General features: G+C 41.9%; 1 protein-coding gene across 1 annotated transcript in view; it reads left to right on the forward strand.

The window, feature by feature from the left end:
* Window positions 1-5,004: 5,004 nt before the first annotated feature.
* myripb (myosin VIIA and Rab interacting protein b) overlaps window positions 5,005-19,015 on the forward strand; it is a 111,203-nt gene continuing 97,192 nt past the window's right edge. Inside the window, 2 exon segments of the mRNA XM_029458004.1 lie at window positions 5,005-5,250; window positions 15,054-15,253. Coding sequence (XP_029313864.1) covers window positions 15,144-15,253 — 110 coding nt within the window. The 5' untranslated portion in view covers window positions 5,005-5,250; window positions 15,054-15,143.

The following is a 19,015-nucleotide window of genomic DNA, read 5'->3' on the forward strand; positions in this document are numbered from 1 at the left end:
TAACAAATTAATATATAACTAATTGAATATTAAACAAGCTTTTTTTCTTTCTCTCTATCCGTATAAAATGACCCTCACTCCACACTATGAATAAAAGAACAATGCGTGCAGTGACTCATTTTGTTTGTTTGGTCTTTGTGACGTTTTGTTTCCAACGCTGGGATGTTCACTTATGGACAATTAGTCATGCTGAGTGGGCAGAGGCTTCACCTCCACCTCAGCTCTGACAAACACAAGCAAGATGTATGTTTGAAAGGAATAAGTAAAGAGTGAACAGCCGGGAGCAGTGAGGGGGAAATATGTTGCTCATCTTGGCATGACTTCATAGAAAGCAGAGGCTTTAACTTGCACATTATTGTGGGATTAGAAACAGAAACTTTAATCCAAAATCAATACTTGAGAGCGTTATCCCAGCCTTTTAATTCTCAGATAGCAACTACGACAAATCGTGTATTTTATTAATTGTTTTCCATTTATTTGATAAATATCTGAATATGGTTTATGGGCTTGTTAACATCTGCTTCATAGTTTAGTTTACAGGGTAATCGTGTATCATTCTAAGTCTTTCCCTGCTGATGGAAACTATCTTCATGTCTTCACACACAGATGTTCAAATGACCGTACATTTACCTGGGGTCCCAGAACCAACATTTTCCAAAAATAATTTACAGAACTTTTTGTCCTTAAATAGCATAAACATAAGATAATATAACATGTAAACAAAGACCTCCATCTGATCTGACAAAGACAATTTGCAAGTGTGCATTGTATTGTGGGATACCAAGAGTCATTAAAGATACAACGGTTGTGTAAAGTAAGACTTCTGCATTTAAATTATCCTTAATATGGGACACATCTTGATAGCAACATAATTTATCTACAAATGTGAGTTTATATGCGGTAAGAGAATCCTATTGGCTGTTCGAAGTGATTGTACATCTGCTACAGGAAGTGGTACGGCCTTGAGAAGCCTCCACCTGAGAATCACCAGTGTTACCAAGTGGAGACGCAGGCAGGCGTGTGTTTGTAGGTCAACACGCATCATGGATCACTGAGTGACTGAATGTTGAGTGTCGCAGGTGCAAAAGCCTTTCTTCTTAGCTGAGTGCACGACGCACCTGCAGCCTCCATCATGTTTCATCTCAGGATCTCTGAGCATCTTTAGGAACACTGAGAGCTCGGACACACTTCTGTCAGAAAGGCACTCTTTGCTTTCTATATATTGAATCCTCTATTGTGATGGAAGACTTAGCACTAGTAGTATGACTTATTTAAAATGCACCATTGATCTTGTGACTATAAATACAAAATATACAGTAAATATTCTTCTCTTGGTGCAGATAAGTCATTTAGCATCCCTTTGTGGTTGTTTTTATGTCTTTGTAGTCGTTTTATGTTTCTTTGTGGTCATTTTGAGCCCTTCCTGGTAGGTAGACGTCTCTTTGAGTGACATTTTGTAGGTGAAGGCCAGGGGGGCCCCCAGGACCTGTACAGTAATCCATCCAGGACTGTTCCACTTTTGCAACACATAAGAAAAAGCAAATATTCAGGCACCATCCTAAAATGTAGCCACCAGATTGTTCAATTTTTTTTTACAAATCATAGATGGTTTCAGATGTTTAGAAGATTCAGTATAAAGTACATGTTATAATGTTAAGGGATTTGCCTCACAATTTCCACATTTTGAATATCAAGCCCAACATGTGCATCTTCATCGCTCCCAGATGTTTGTATTTGTGTTGTTTTTGTATTGTATCTTTCAAAGCATGAAATAATGACAATAATTCAGAGAGCACCCTGATTGCTGCGCTCCTTGTGGAGGACCCCTGGTGGCCGAGCTCTGCTTCTGCCTTGCCATTACCTCGCCCAGCAGTTACGCATTTAAGTGCTTAGTATTTTCTGCCTGCGTGAAATTACAGTAATAGTACAAATTGTTACCTTTCCGAAAGAATCGCAGTTGTAAAACATCCATCCATCACCTCTTACTGGCTGCCAACAAACAGTTTCGATTCATTGGCCATTTATTTGGTGTTGAAGGCTGACATTAGGTTGAGGGACGAGATCATATAGTGTGCCGAGGAAAAGGACCTCAAATGCCAACATTAAGGCTGCGGAGCTGTAATCTGCCTTCAAACACACAGAAATACTGATACACACGCACACACGTACACTGTAACACCAGCATGTGACACGGATAGAAGGACCACAATGCTATGCTCTTCTTAGTCACTCTAAATATTTCAATTTAGCAATCATAACTCCCCCGGCGGGCTGTGAGGGTTCCCATGCTCGGAAAATCTATCACACATTGTCGGTGCGTGTTAAGGCTTGACCTGCTGATTGCATTTTCACACGGCGGCCACTGAGGATGACTGCATGAATATTCCCTTTGTTTCCACCTGCGAGCTTGATGGGATCATTAAAGTGTGCAAACGCTCATACTCTCACGCAATAAGCCAAATTCCCCAGACAGAGATGTTAACAACACCCACTGTGTGCTGCCTTTTTTTCCTTCCAGAAATGGGAAAAGTTGGACGGATAAGCCACAAAATTGTACTTTTATCCACCTCAGATCTGCAGATGTAAATGCAGCGTCGTACTGCTGGTGACTCAGCAGCAGACCATTAAGCACAAACATTGTTATACTGCAGCGTGAAGCCTTTAATGAGCTTTACTCAAACATGTATGTGACCAGCAGTTGTCTTAAGGTTACAGAAATGTGCTTGTGACCAGAGGATTGCTGACGTATAACCTGAGAAGTTGACACTGGAGCTACTTGTTCCCACCTCTCTCCTGCTTGTACTCCACCTGATTAAAGCCTTTCTTCTAGTGTTACACATGCAGCAGCCCTGGTGGTTCATTCCCAGCGTGTTTGTTTGCTTTGCTTTAACTATATCTTGCAGACTAAGCAAGCAAAACAGCAGTTTGACAGGCCAGACGTGTGTTATTTAAATCTCCAAGCAATGAGCGCTAAACCATAATAAGCACACATTTAAAGCGCACCACTGAACATCCGTTACGCAGTCATATTTGCTCAAGTTAAAGATTTCAATAATCCCGACTGTGACCTAACAATAATTGCCAAGACCTTATATTTCTACACGAAGCCAATTCTATAGGCTAACAGTTTATACAGAAGAAGGACGTTTCTTTACATTTCTAGCTGAAATGTAGTCTCTTATCTCCAAGAGACGAGGCTTAGAAAAGTTTCTTTATTTACAAACATCAAGATAGAATTGTTCAGGGAATGTGAAGGAGAAAGGCCTTACAATCTGTTTCTATCTATATATTTTTTGGCATTAATAACAAATACCTGCTTCTACTCAGGATGCTGGCACAGAGGAGAGGCTCGGGGTTGTTGGATGACCACAAAAAAGCAAATATTAGAATACGCAGCATCTGTGTGAACATACATGAGCTGTGAGCTCTCTGGGCTCAAATATTTACAGTACATTTAGTGTTTGTGTTATCTGTGTACATTAATACTGTGATACGAATCAAATACTTAAGATTACACACTCGCCACTGCAGCAGCGTTGTGACTCTGTACATACTGTATGTAGATCAAGGGTGTCACTTGAGGTTTCTAGCACACACTGACTCATGGAGGTGTTTCTGTAAGTGAAAATAGTGTCTAATAATTAGAATATATGACTTGGGAAAGTTGTCCTGGCAGTATCTGATGTAGCATGCAGCCTTAATTCGACTGAGGACAAAGAAAGCATCAGTCCGGTTAGATTTATTATCTCTATAAAGTCGCCTATTATTGCAATTTATCTTGTTAAAATGCACCTTGTTGAGCAGAGCCCAGAAAGTGTTTCTGCAATGCACCAGTCAGCATTTTCCCCAGAAAGCTGTGCTTTAATAAAGAGAACAAACTGGTGCTGTGCCAGACCACAATTTAGGAAGACAGTGGGATCTCAAATGGACCTGCAAAAAATTAAATCACGGTAATATAATACATCTCTCGTCTCGCTCAATATACGTCACGGACACGTCCGTTACCTTTGCTAGCTAGCGTCAGTGAGGTAACTTAGCCATGTCCCACACACAACTGTAACGTCGTCTTACCTGATGTGTTTTAGCGAGACGCGTCGCTCGTGTACATCTGTACGAAACACACGGGCATCGTAGCTTCAGTGGAGCAGAAAGTTCTGACACGACTTTCTAACTACGTATATTCAGTCTTATACTTCAACAGTTTTACGCCAAACTGCGACTTTCTTGAAAAGCATCATATGTGTAATTCAAATGATTCGTCTCTCACCATCGACTGCATGTCCCATGGAACATGTGTTTCAACAAGCCCTTCAGATGTGTCCATTTTTTCTTGCAAGCCAATCAGAGCAGAGCTTTTCGGGAGGGAGGCTTAAAGAGATGGTGCTAATGGGGAGTGTGAATACAGGTATATTCATACACACACTGAGGAAAATAATGTGTTTTTTAAACATTTAAGCATGTTAACATGTTCTAGTGTGAACCTGAAAATGAGTATCAAACGTCCCTTTAATGTGTTTGTGATGCAATTTCTTATTAAACTGAAATATAGAAGTTAAGTAGAGCAGATCATGAACAAAGTGAACAGTTTGATAGCAGACAGAGACATGAGAATCTGAGAGATACGATGCATTAATCTCCAAGGTTAATTGCACAGTGACTGGCTTTGTGAATGGAGCCAGCCAACACAGTGCCTCCTCCTCCTCCTCCTCCTCCTCCTCAGCAGTGCCACATTTGGAGCGCAGGGTGTCCAGGTGCCAGCAGGGAAAATACAATGGGATTAGATATCAAATCAGCCAAGCACGGAGACAGACTCAACTATCTGTGATTTCCAACCATCATAGCTCCATCCCGGCGCTGCTCTGTGTCTGAATAGAGGAAGAATCAAGGTCTGGTGCCAATCCCTCACCTCGCTCGCCGTGCGCCCTCCCTCCTCCTCCTCCTCCTCCTCCTCCTCCTCCTTCCTCTTCCTCCTCCTTCCTCCGTGTAATACAAACCTCGTGATCACCCATTCAGCGGTGCCTGCGTCTGTTGCTTTGGGTGAAAAATAATAAGCTGACTAGCCGAGGGGCAGGCAAGACAAAAGTATCTGGGAGACAGACAGGTGTCGCGGAAGTTTACACTTGCAGAGGCGCATCCCTCCGCGTCCTTTTGTCATTATCTGGGATAACGTGAAAGAGACAGTAACTGGCGGTCATCCGGCACCCACTGATCCTGTGTAAGTGATTCTCCACATCAACTCACTGCGAATAGGTGAATGTTAGCCTGATGATTAATGATTGAAACCTGAGCCTCGGCTGCACGGACCGTGATATGAAAACGCACGTTTCTGTGACATTTCTTTGATCACCTTTTCAGTACCGATTGCTGCAAGCTGCGCGATTCTCTGTCCACATGTAGCTGACATTTGCCACCGCAGGATTTCACACAGATGTTATCATGCAGTCATCCACCGTGGCAGCTCTGAATGAATTGCATAGGTGGTGGTTTTAACATGAGGAAAGTGCGGCATTTCTTTGCGGGATGTGAGGTGGATATAATCAGGTGGATTCGCCTCACAGCTCGACACAGTGCAGAGTCTGAGACGAAACTAAAACCAGGTGCAGAAAGTGACTCATCTTGTTGGATAGAGACACTCATTTACTTAGCTGAAGCTATTTTACATAAAGTCAGAGCCATCGTTGCAGATAAAGAACCTTTCAACCAAAGGAATGCTGTAAATCCTTGTTTGGCAGTCTGTGTGTGTGTGTGTGTGTGTGTGTGTGTGTGTGTGTGTGTGTGTGTGTGTGTGTGTGTGTATATATATCAGGGCAGTTTATTTTTGTTTTGTGATGATTGTCACCTGTTGACAATAACAGTTTTCGTGGGAAGCTCTTTAGGGAGACACGAGGAACACATTCACCCACAAACCTGATGAATCAGTCTGCTATTCTGAGCTATTCATTGAGGGGGGGAAATAGAGATCACTCAGACAGAATTACAACCCATTCTTTGTTTGTGTGTGTGTGTGTGTGTGTGTGTGTGTGTGTGTGTGTGTGTGTGTGTGTGTGGATCTTCCCAGCCTCCTCTCTTGCTCTGCATAGAGTAGTAATTGGCCAGGTAGTGATGGATGTGGCACAGCAGGTAGACGTCATAGTGACATGATGAAGGGCTCTTCCTCGGTCTGAATGTTTCCTGTCAGATGTGTGAAGAACACGAGGAGAAAGTATTTCTTTGGTGTGTCCTCACTCATCATACTAAGCAAGTTAAAAAGCTCACAGATGTTTTATCCACAGTGTTGACTTGGGGGAAAAAGCAAAACTGTTTGAGATGACGTTCATTTGAAGCGAAGAACATTTTGGCTTGAATAGTAGGAAAAGTACAGACGTTCTATCCAAGTGTCCTAGTAAGTACAATTATTTACGCCGCCGTCTTTCCTCCTCATGTCAACATGTCTTCTGTGGAAGTGATGTGATGAACGATATGATTGAGTATTCATGCAACAGTTTGTGGAAGGTGCCACTCAAACATCACAGCGGCTTCATTCACATGGAACACTTATACTTGCATTTTGAGTCTGTTATATTACAGATTCTTTTTAAACCACCTAATAGCATCACCTTGATTACATTTTTTAACTCTCTCTGTGGTTTAATGTATTTCCCATGTGTTTAAAAAAGGGTGACAGAGAAATAATCAATAAATAGATTTATTGGTAAAGTAATGTTTCATACAAAACTGGCAGAAAATTCAGCCTCAAATGTGGAGATATGATATTAAGATGTATATGTTTGGGTTTTAGACTGACAAAACTAGACATTTAAAGACATCCCCTTGGACATTTTTATAGACTAAACAATTAATTGAGAAAATACTCATTAAGTTGCAGCCAAAGTGACATCCACAGAACATGCAGAGCGGTTTCTCCCGTAGGGTTAGTGTCAGTGCATATTATCTCTTGTATTTCCTGCTGATGTTGCTTTATTAAGGCAATTTTGGCCAACATTCTGTATATTCTGCAAGTTTATTTGAAGCATTTCCAGAAACTAATTAATTTGCATATGCTTATGGCGTTTGTTACCACTTGCACTGCTCCTCCCTTTAGGATGTTCAGTGTGAATGAGGTTCCTCGGTTGATTGGTGTTATTAAATTCATGACCGCCGACGGGCCGGTTTGTGCTTTGCTTCTTCACAACTAGTCAGACGCTGGAGCAGTTGGAAGAATATGAATTTTTGAGTGTATTATGTGCCCTGAACTAAAAGCAGAGCTCTTGTTGCTTCTCTTTTCTCTCTGAAGACTCCTCTTAAAGACGTTTTGACAGCTGCTGGTTACATCCTGGGGACAGAAACACCTCCAACACCAATGTTTCTGCTGTCATGTGGCTGCAACATGAACGACCAGATAGACAAAGGCCATCGCACACAAACACAAGCTTTAAAGGAGCTTTTCCCATTTATTTTCCAGCACAGTGTGGCACCATCTCCACTATATATTTCCCAATCATAAAGGCGCCACACTCGCTCTACAGAGTACTTTGAATACTCGTAAATGCAGATCAGCAAAGTCGGTTCACCTTCAGTCCAAACAGTCCTTTCAGAGAAGTCGTTCTCCATCTCCTTCCCTCTGGCTGTGACAAAATGCTGATCCTATGGAGAGTGTCTAAAACAAGCAGTTCATTTAGCGCTTGGCTGCACCTGCCCTTTTAGTGCTCCAACAGGGCACTGTCTTCCGCTCGCCATCCTCTGCTCACTCTCTGGGGTGATGGACGGGAGCAGAGCCAAGTGCTCTGCAGCTCGGTGTTGGATGTGAGGTTTGTGTTCAAGTGTATTTGGGATGATTTAGTATCAGTGTGACGTGCTTGATTGATGCACAAGTCCTTTGGGGAAAATACAGGTTCCTGTTCATTCTCCCGTGAGATGCATCAGCATGACCTATATTCCCACTGAAGCCATTCTGCCGCTCTGTCTGAGCCCTCAGTGTCGGTCTGAACTCTTGTAATCTGACAGTCTTCTTCCTAGTGCCAGTCAAAATGTGACAGCTGTGACAAAAACTATATTTTCGATCAATTGTTGGCTGTTTGAACTCTAACAAAGGTTACAACTGATGGAATAATGAGCTGCAAAGGAGCAAATCAAAATAATTTAAATCCCCATAATTCCCTGGAGCAGCTCTGAAAATAAGATAATCTGAAACACCAGATCCTCGTCGAGGAACATAAGTTGTTGCAGCCGTAACTACCACGAGTCTAACGCTGAATATTTTTTATTATGAATAGAGTTATTTATCGCTGACAGTTTTCACACGAGGAAGGTGTTAAAAATGTATGAATGAAAAGAGATGTTTTGATTCATTGTAAGTGAGGGAAGAACAATGTAGACTCAGCACCACATGACTCTGAACTCATATAATTATCTTACACTTGGATAAATATGCTACTTTGAAAAGGACTTTTCATGATGTGATTCTATTACATTTACAGATATATATATTTAGATTTTCTTTTCTTTTGGACTAATCATTGCGGTTCTCTAATGAACACAATGTTGTTCTGATTTCTGATATCCCTCAGAATTACATGCAATCGTTGATGAAACATTTGAACCTTTAGGTAATGAGTTGGAAAGTTAGCGCGTGGAGCTCTGCGTGTTGGATGGCTTCATGCAGACCCGAGATGTGAGTTCGCCTGCAATTTAGATTTTCCTCACAGTGCTGCCTTCATCTTTCCCTGACCTTTACCAAGAGTTTTTGTTGCCTAATGTCAACCATACCTCAATTCTATGTGATTTTCTGGAGCCACAATCTTTCTCTGAACATAACTATTCTGTGCCATGTGCAGATATGGCAAAAAGCAAGAATTAAAAAAATGTTGCTACTGAACTTGGGTTGGGCGATATGTAAACCTTTTTACAAATTGGCCACCATCAGCCCAACAACTGGAAATTGTCGATCTGTTCCCGAAAGTGTTTGTGTGAATTTTCCGTTTAGTGTGTGTGGGAAGTAATTGTTAGTTACTCATAAAAACGACCATCAATGTCAATCGGCCATTTATATCCGTTCCATCGCCGAACCCTACACCGCACTTAATCGTGCTGTTGTAGAATCATATTGACAGTCTTGTCTGTGCTGACACACACACACACACACACACACACACACACACACTGATCAGAGCCTGTGTGACTCTAACAGGACTCTAATAATCCACAGTGTAGCTCTTCAGAACAAGGAATCATGCTCGATGCAACTAATAGCTGTTGGTAAAAGAGCCTGAGAATCGCTGAGACGTAAATGTGTGCAGCTCACTTCTACATCAGTTTACCAAGATGGTGTTCAGTTTATCCCACGACCTCTCTCGTCTGAGACGGCTGAACTAAATTGGTGAACGTTGAACCACTGAGTGTCACTCCAATCAGTGTCACTTCAGAGGGATTGTGTGTTGGAACAGCCTCTTTTCTCACTGCGTGCAGACTGATGGCTCATCTGTGCGTTTGCTGAGGGTGTGTTAGTGTTGCTGCATGGTGGTGACACTGCTCCATGGTGTGTGTGTGTGTGTGTGTGTGTACAGTCATGTTTGTGTGTGTCTTGTTTGCAGATTGTCACTAGTGAACATGGATTGGCTGCCCCCAAGTATGTGCGTCACTGAAGCTTCAGATGCAGACGCTCTCACAGACATAAATGATGCTCCATCCTCGTCCTTGACACCACTCACTATAAAAAGAAGGCCTGAATAATTACCTTCCCTTGTGGCGATACAGTAATGGCCGTACAGTAATGGTGCATTAATCTCCGCTATACATTAGGAGAGGGAAGACAAATATGTTGAGCCCGCCTGTCGCTGACGGTGTTGTATGAAGTTACCGATTGAGATTTTCCACCTGCTAATTTTAGTTTCTGCTTAGATGGATAAAGAGCTGAGAGGTTTGTGAATGTTCTTTGCAAGACATGAAGATTTCTCCAATAAATGCACAATATAGCTTTTCCCTGTTTCCAGGGTTGTAGCTTCATATTTACTGTGTCGAGCTGAGAGTGGCATCGATCACCTCCTCACCTGATGACACTAACATGTTGAGGATTTCTTACTTCTACTGGAAGCTCCAGATGAGAATCCTGAAAGATTAAAGGCTCAGGTGATATACAGGTAGTGCTTTCCTGTGCTGTGTAGGATCAGCCGGTGTGTGTGTGTGTGTGTGTATGTCACATGTGCGTCCACAGGAGTGTGTGTATATATTGTGTTTACAGATGTGTCAGTCTGGATTGCCTTTAATGAGGCGCGGACGAGGTCTCTTATCACAGCGGTTGAATGCGAGCGTTTGTGAATGGCATTGTGACAGTTTGTATTTACACTTTGTGATACCACTGAGAGATTTTTCTCATTGTAGCTCAGAATGTGACAAAAGCTCTTTCTCACACTTGTGTATCTGTGTGATTAAGTTTGTGTATGCGTTTGCCCTTGTGGGTTTTATATTCACACTGATACACATGACTCATAAAAGCATCTGATGGAGATATCTCAATGAAATAACTTGAAAAACAATATTCCTCTGGAGCTTTTCATATAAAGTACAAACACTCATCACTTTCAGACGGATGAAGTTTATTTTACTGCGTAGATAAAACCTTCCTAAACTTTAAAAGATAAATCACGACTTGTTAGAGAACATAAGCATCAGATCATCAGCTCAAGTCCGTCCTGAGGACGAGTGATATGCTGAGCGAGAGGACAGACGCTCTGTCTATGAAGCTATTGGCCCAATAATAGAACGGACATAATTGTCTGGCCTTCTGAGTCATTGCTCTCTCCTCTGCCAGTCCCATCTTGTTTAGACACTGCAGTTAATGGACCTTCTCCTTCTGTCCGTCTCCTCATCTGTCTCCGCTTCTATCTTCCTCCCGTCGTCCCTCTGTCTGAGTTTTATTAGCCGGTCCTAGATCACGCGTCTGCATCACTTCTTTGCTTCTGTCCGTCACACATAACTTAAATTATCCCAAATGTTTCCAACAATATTCAAACCCAGAGAGATGTGTAATGTTCCTGAAGGTAACGTTTCCTCTCTCTCCTGTCATGGTGTCATCAGTCCTGTGTTGTATATGTAGTGAGACAGAGAAATGTGTAATGTTCCTGAAGGTAACGTTTCCTCTCTCTCCTGTCATGGTGTCATCAGTCCTGTGTTGTATATGTAGTGAGACAGAGAAATGTGTAATGTTCCTGAAGGTAACGTTTCCTCTCTCTCCTGTCATGGTGTTATCAGTTCTGTGTTGTATATGTAGTGAGACAGAGAGATGTGTAATGTCCCTGAAGGTAACGTTTCCTCACTCTCCTGTCATGGCGTCGTCTCCCCTTTGAGCAGCGTCAGTGTTGTGTTTGTAGCCAGAAGCTTCATAAACTGACTTTCTATCCAGTTTTAAGACACTTTTTACATCTTGGTGCTTTTGAACTCTATATTTGAAGCGGATGAAGGGTTTTAGTCCAAACGATGGCACCGCCGCTGCACAACGCCACCAAACTCCGTCTTTTCTTATTGTTTTGATTGAGAGACCCCGAGAGGCAGAAAATGACATATCGTGCATTAATGTTGGCTCAATCACAAACTTAGTTGGGTGTCTAACTTTAAAATATACTTTACTTTGCATAATGTAAAGACATAAAGTAACTATTGTGTTTGTTGACACTCTTTATTGCAGCTTTATTTGCATTGTGAGATTCTTGTTTCTTTGTGCTGGATCAGGCATGTGAAACTGTGGCTTTTGTGTTTGTGTTTAACACACCATAAGCTGTGCCAGAGTCCTGTTGATGTTGTTGTTCTTTAGCTAATAGATGGAAGTCTTACTGAACAGCAGGTGTGCAAGACTTCTCTCACAAGTGTCAGGTGCATTAAAGGGCCTACGAAATGATAAACATGTATTTCTACTGATGATAGTAAATGCTATTTGTGTTGTAAAATGATGTGTTATTTATGACACAATGATCGCAGTATTTAATTAATCATGATTTAGTATGTCGGCCGCTACCGGAAACACCCGACACCGTGTTCTGACGTCACAAGTAGAACACAGTCCACCAGTTGAATACACAGGCAGCACGGCAGAAGCGGCAGAAGCGGCAGAAGCGGCAGAAGCGGCAGAAGCGGCAGACGTGACGATATCGGACTCTGGCTCGGATATTTTGACAGAATCGAGTGACAGTGAGTCGTCATTACTTGTTGCACCTTCAAGAAGAGGAGTTTATTGAAGAGGATGCCGGTGTCGTGGATTTAGATCATGCGGGCAAGTTTAACGTGGTGGAAACAGAGCGGCGCGAGACAGTGTTCAAGATGGAGACACAGACTGGGAGTGGACAGGCGGATGATGGTGACGGTGATCCTGGATTTGGCGGAGATCCTGTGCAGCAACAGAACACAGACAGGTATATACATTTGACTATAGTTCATAGAACTTCTCAATAAATAGTCAATACATCATAATAAAGCGTAACATTATCCTCGATCGTAAATAGATCGCAAGCTATCCTATATCGAGTCGATAGCTTGGTTTCCTTGAATTGTTATGGACCCGACTAGTTGTCCGCAAATTGTTCGATCGCTAAATATTCAATTATTTGTCAACTTGGACACATCGACGTCTGTAAATCTTGATAACCTGATTCTTTCTCGAAGTTTCTGCGGTTGAGGTTCTATCGTTGTGTCTGATGTCAAACGTCATTTATTACGAGCTGTATATAAAGCATTAGCTATTAGCTAACAAACAGACCGGAGGACAGCACTGTTTTATAAAGTATAGTCTGTATACTGACCGTCTCACGGCTGCCTATAGTAGCCAGAACACTTACCAGATGTTCATGGAAGTTACGATGTCGTAACTTTACAAGACTTGCGTGAAACGGGTAATAAGTTGCAACTAGATAGATCCGACCTCCGTACGACCATAACAGGCTTATGAGCTGCTTACGAGTCTGTCGTTAAACACAGGCATATACATAGTATGAAATTAAGATGTCGTTAATATTGGCCTTTTTCTGGATGTTGCATATTGTGTACATGTCCTTACCACTCTTCCTTTGTACATTTAGGTGTACATGTGAAAACTGTACAATTATGGAAGCAATTGAAGAGCTGCTGCCAAGAAAAGGATGTCATGGAGGAATTTAATGAATATGAGGGACATGGTGCAAACATAACCTGCATAACAGATCACCCAGGATTCAAATCAAAGTGTCTGGATGTTTGGGTGTTGCAGACAGCCTACCAAAGGTATTCGAAGAGGAACAGACAACAAGCAGGTGATCAGCCACGTAATGAGGAAGTTACTTGTGTAATGTGTAGAGCTCAGAAACTTTGATGTATTTTGGAGAGTCGAATGGTCACTCTGGCACAGTCACAGAATACATAGATAAATAAGCAAATAAGGTTGAAGTGATTACCATTGACATGTATTATCCTGTATTTTACAGAATGCATCACTATGTGGCATACCGCCGGTGAGATTCTGCCGGGGAATACTTGGTAAGAACCACAGAATGCCATCATGTGCCTTTCAAAAGATCTGTGCTACACAAGATTGTCTTGACACAAAGCATTGAGTCTCGGTCAAGAGTTCAGTAACATACTCTGCAAAAAATATGTTTTATAATCAAGCATGCTGACCTTTGGAACAACCAACTTGGATTGGAACTTGAAGTCCAGCTGACCTGACGCGTGTTCGGGCCTGCTTGGACTTGTGGTGTGTCCGTGGAGGGGGATCCGTCTGCACAGCAATTTCATTCTGACATGTCTGAAATGTACAAAACACAACTTTACTAATAAATCTTTCAAACCAGCTTGAAATTGTATTGCATGTTTATATATGTCTGCGTAAAGAAAATATCTAATAACATTCATAATAAAAGATGTGGTTGAATTGATTGAGAGAGCAATGATATCAAATTAAACAAATATATGAATTATGTACATGCATGTGGTGATTGTATGTTTAACACGTCATGTGCAGGTCTACTGGTACTACAACTGTAATGTACAGATGACGTACAGTCTGTATACTTATGGTGTAGACACAGCTTCCTCCCCAGTGTGGATGTCCAATAGATGGTCGCTGATCATACAGGTATCCTCAGTTCTGTCAGTGGCTTCATTCACCAATGTTTCAATACCTCTGTAATAATAGGGTGATAGTTAAAAGTTTAATAGACTCACACTTTTACTCAAACTACAGAATAAAATGGGGAAGCCTGTTATAAACATTGAATCTATACTTAATTAAGCTAATGAAGTGTAATTAGCTAAAGTTATTAATACTACAAACAATAACACAGATATTGGCTCGTTACATACAGTAGGCCTAGACCGATTATGGCTTTATGCTTGAAACAATAAATACAGTAAACAAGTAGCACGGCTTACCTTTGCTCTCTCCCTTTTGGCGAATGCATTTCGTCGTCTCTCTGGTGGAGGACTCTGCACCAGCGGACATGTTTGAATTGGCGTGGTGGCTTGTGCTGGCTGGGGTCTCGGCAGTATTGTAGGCGCAGCATCTGCGTTCAGTTTTAAATTCTTTATGAATCTCATTTCCTTGTCGAGCATAGTTTGTTCGAAACATGATCTCTCAAAGTGCTGCCCACAAATCGTCGGTTTCATCGACGCACTTGTCCATAAACGCGACATTTTATCATCTTTTGGCCACAGAAAGCTAGATTTGGAGATGGCCCCACATCCCCATACAACACATCGCTTCACAATTATCCTTGGCGATCGATTGTTGTCCGTTCTTTCTTGTAATAATTGACAGCAGTCTTTGCTGGACACTTCAACGCAGACGAACACTGGCGGCGGCTGTATTATAGTTGTGACGTCATCGCCTGAACATTGCCAAAGTGGATGCTCTCGGCGCAGCGATCAATTGTTGTTAGCGGAAGTCATTTTTATGCTGTTATGATCGTGATTTATTACGAATACATCAATATTAAAAATATAGGCCAATAACACTGACAAAATATAATTTCGTAAGCCCTTTAATGTTCAGCTCGAAACCAGAGAATTGATTCCACAAAATCACAGTTTGAATGTCTCCATCCCTCTTCCTCCAGGGTTGTCTCAGCCTCGGCCCCCAGAGCAGCGGTGTCTCTACTCGTCCTGTCCTCTTGGACCAGCAGCTCAGCGTGGCGAGGCCAGGAGCCATGGGCCGGAAGCTGGACCTGTCGGGCCTGACGGACGACGAGGCGGAGCATGTCTTGAAAGTGGTCCAGCGGGACATGAAGCTGCGTAAGAAGGAGGAGGACAGGCTGAGGTGAGAGGGGATTCCCCTGCCATCGCTTTATCTAGTGTTTTTACACATTTAAGGCGACACACACAGCGGGACATGAGAGGAGCTGACGACATTCGCCTGTGAGCAAAAATGACCAGATATTGTGGTGTGTGTGTAGCTCAGCTGACAAATACTAATATATTTAATACTATATATTGTAAATGTCTCGAGTTCATCTATATCTATAACAACAACAGTAAACAGTAGTGCAGAGTGCAAAGGGTGTTGATAGTATATACAGCATGATTATATTGAGAGTGATGATATTAACATGCGAGTACAGTGAGTATTTAAACTGAAATAGAATTCACTGGATGTTGCTGGCACTAGTGTGGACTGATGTTAATATATCGTGTGTATAGATTTAATCATCGTGCTAAAACAGCTCGATGGGCATAGCAACAGTAACCAAGGGTTTGGGGGCTCAGCAAAAGGTCAACTGCAGGTTTGTTTTGCACAACATACCAGTAAATCTAAATACTACTAAATACTTAATTATTTATTTTATCCATTTTAATTGATTGATTTGACCAACAAACAATCCTCAAGATCAGAGTTTATGTTGCTCGTCATTCATGTTATTAAGGCCAGTAATTATTATTATTATGACCTCGGCCAAGGAGGTTATGTCTTCTGCTCGGTTTGTTGACTTGTTTGTCAGAAGGGTTACAGAAAGACTTCTGGCATGATGTATCATGAAACTGGTGAAGAGGTGTAACATAAACAAGTCGTCTTCTTCTGCTTTTCTTCCTTCTTTCTCCTCCAGACCATTCTAGGAGGGAAGACTCTCTTCTCTTATTTCGGCTTCCGCGTCTTTTGCTTATTCTTCTTCCTCCTTCTTCTTCTTCCTTCTCCTTCTTCTTCCTTCTTCTTCTTCTCCTTCTTCCTTCTTCTGATTCTTCTTCTTCTTCATCTTCTTCTTCTTCCTTCTTCTTATTCTCCTTCTTCTTTTCTTCTTCTCCTCCTCCTTCTTCCTTCTTCCTTCTTCCTTCTCCTTCTTCTTTCTTCTTCCTTCTTCTTCAAATTTGGTCACTACCATCTAAAGACCTTAACAATGAAAAGTTATCAAAATCAAGACTTTTCTCTGAGCGCCCTGGCGTCGTGACCATTTTGAGCAATTCATCATAAAACAGGAAGTCTGCTCCACATCTCTCGTTCTTCATCAGAGGCCAATATTGACTCAATTTTGATGATTTCACTTAATCTCAAAGAGTCGGTGGATTTACGTACAACATACAAGTACTGGCCACGACTAAATACTGTTTCTGCATTTCATGTTGAGAACAAGACACGTCCTCGCTCAGTCTCGTGATCTGTTGACTTGTGAGATGGAATTTGCATCGATCACTCTTTCCGACTGTATCTAATGAGGGGAAGACTGCTTGTGTGTCGGCCTTTGTGTAACCTATCATGTTACAGACAGAGAGAAAGCATCTGCCTCTGATATGATATTTAAAATGTTTCACAGTGTATGAATAGTAATATGAAAGCTAGCGTACAGCAGATGGTGGTTGAGTGTTTCAGCACATAGCCCGGTCCCTGTGGGGTTTTCGCTTCCATGCACGGCTGACATTTGTTTTTCTTCCTTGAATGAAGTCAGCGCTGCAGAGTTGTAAATTACCCCGTTGAAGGATTCATTGGATAGTTTATAAGCCTCAGCTGGCACTTTAAATGCTCCATTTTAATTTTCTCCCATGCTGAATAATAAGAAACGTTGAAACACTTAACTGATATTACCTTCTGTCTCATAAATACAGAACTGTAATAAACATGTAAATAAAGTGGTGCACAGCTCTGAGCCTAGTTAGTTTAGTTCATCTTAAGTGTTAATGTGGTCTCTGCAGTTTCACTGTGAGAATGTATTATTATGTTGTATACAATTGTAATTATTTCAAACTGCACCATAAAATATCTAAATCATCTAATTAGAACATGAACATAAAAAAGAAAATACAGGTTTAAAGTGTTTTTACCGTCTTTTACAGCTACAACCTGGAATAGTTTACATTTCTTAATCTTTATTTTCATTAACTTTCTCTGACTAGTTTGTTTAGAAGATTATTGCAAATGGCTAACTGTGCATAACCTTTTTTGAAATAGTGTTATGAAAATAAATCTTTGGTAACTTCAGTACATGCACTCTGGTTGCTCTGCTGCTTAAGAGTGAGAGTGTGATTCAGCCAATTAGAGGACGAGCAGCTCAACCTCTGTCCTCCGGCGTCTCAGCGGCCGTACAGCTGCAGAGACTCATTATGGAGCAGCGGGAGACTCGGGGGAGCACCGACATGTGCCTACTTAACAAACAGCACAAGCACTCCCAAAGGAGTCAGACTGGGAAATTATTAGAGATAGAAATGTCTATCCACCACTGCCTCTGCGTGAGTGGGGGAAAGATGACTGGAGCTCCAGCTATTGGTGACTCTTACGGGTAATTTGCTCTTCGTGTTAGTAGGGGTCCACTTTACACATGCGTCTGGCAAGTCCTTGAATAGATGGGCCAATTACTGTACCTGTAATGCTTACTCCAGAACTCATTTCAATTGCAGCTCTTGCAGAAGTCTCAATTATTATTGAGGTTGTGCACCAGTTCACTCCTCAGTCTCCGTCGTCATCTTTCTCTCTCTGGCTCAAGAATGCAGCTCTTTGTCAGAGGCTGATATTTAGCATCAGCACTTTTAATTAGTCCGCAAAGAAGTGACTGTTTTTTCACATTTAATTGTGATTTATTGTGTTCAGGCAAGTGAGGCTGAACATGTAACCACAGACATCTTTTCATCTTCTTAATCTTCGGATTTAATTAAACCATGTGCAGCGGTTTTGCTGTAACACTGCTTTGTTCTAAGTGCAATTTGAATCTCTTCTCTTTAATGTGCCTCATGCATCCGAAAGCTTTTTCTTTTCTCTTCATGTCAGGTATTGTTTGTTTAAGCGAGGCTGGATGTGACAGGCAGGCAGGTACAGAGAGCAGGAGTCACACCGGGAGGTCAGGCAGACGATGTCACTCCGTCAGGGCAGGACCTGCTTTCCTTCCTGTATTTATCCTCTTGGCTCTCTGTCTGGAGAGGACACATATACACCCCCACTCAGTTTCTTCCTATAAGATAAAAGCCAGTCAAGTTCTGTTTGGCCAAAGTAGCTCAGTATACATGACTATCGATAAATTGCTGTAATTAGATTTCAGAGCACAAGCAGTCAGAGGATATTGCATGACAGTCCCTTTGGGCTTCTGTGCCGTCTCCTCTATTAAAGCAGCACTAAATGAGGACAGATCCACCTTCTGACAGCCACTTTAAGGCCTGAGGTCGAGTCCTTTCACAGCAGCTGCTCAGATGTATTAAAGGGGCAATGTGTAAGCACTTTAAAAACATTGTGAAGAAGCAACAGTTTTGACGTTATGTCAAAGACGTCTCTGTATTATGTTGCAGAGATATCTACTGTAATTCGAATGCTAAGGAGCAAGTGTCTTGTAATACCACTTGTACCCGCTGTACTTGCTGCCCCGAGCGCTTGTCCTTACTACATCCATGTTATGTTATGATCGTTTGTTTGCTGGATTAAACCAAAAGTGGCCAGAAACGAGAAAACAACTTGTGTTTTTGTTTTGCCTTCCCCGACAGCAGGAGTAGAGCAGGCGGCTCCGGGAGACGGACCTGCAATTAGCATTTAGCTCAAATTCAGCCCAAATTCAGCCAGCGGTGCAAACATCAGCTCCGGGGGTCAGATCCAGGGGGAAACTTTCTGCGT

This window comes from Cottoperca gobio, chromosome 20, assembly GCF_900634415.1.
Source record: "Cottoperca gobio chromosome 20, fCotGob3.1, whole genome shotgun sequence".
Taxonomy (NCBI): domain Eukaryota; kingdom Metazoa; phylum Chordata; class Actinopteri; order Perciformes; family Bovichtidae; genus Cottoperca; species Cottoperca gobio.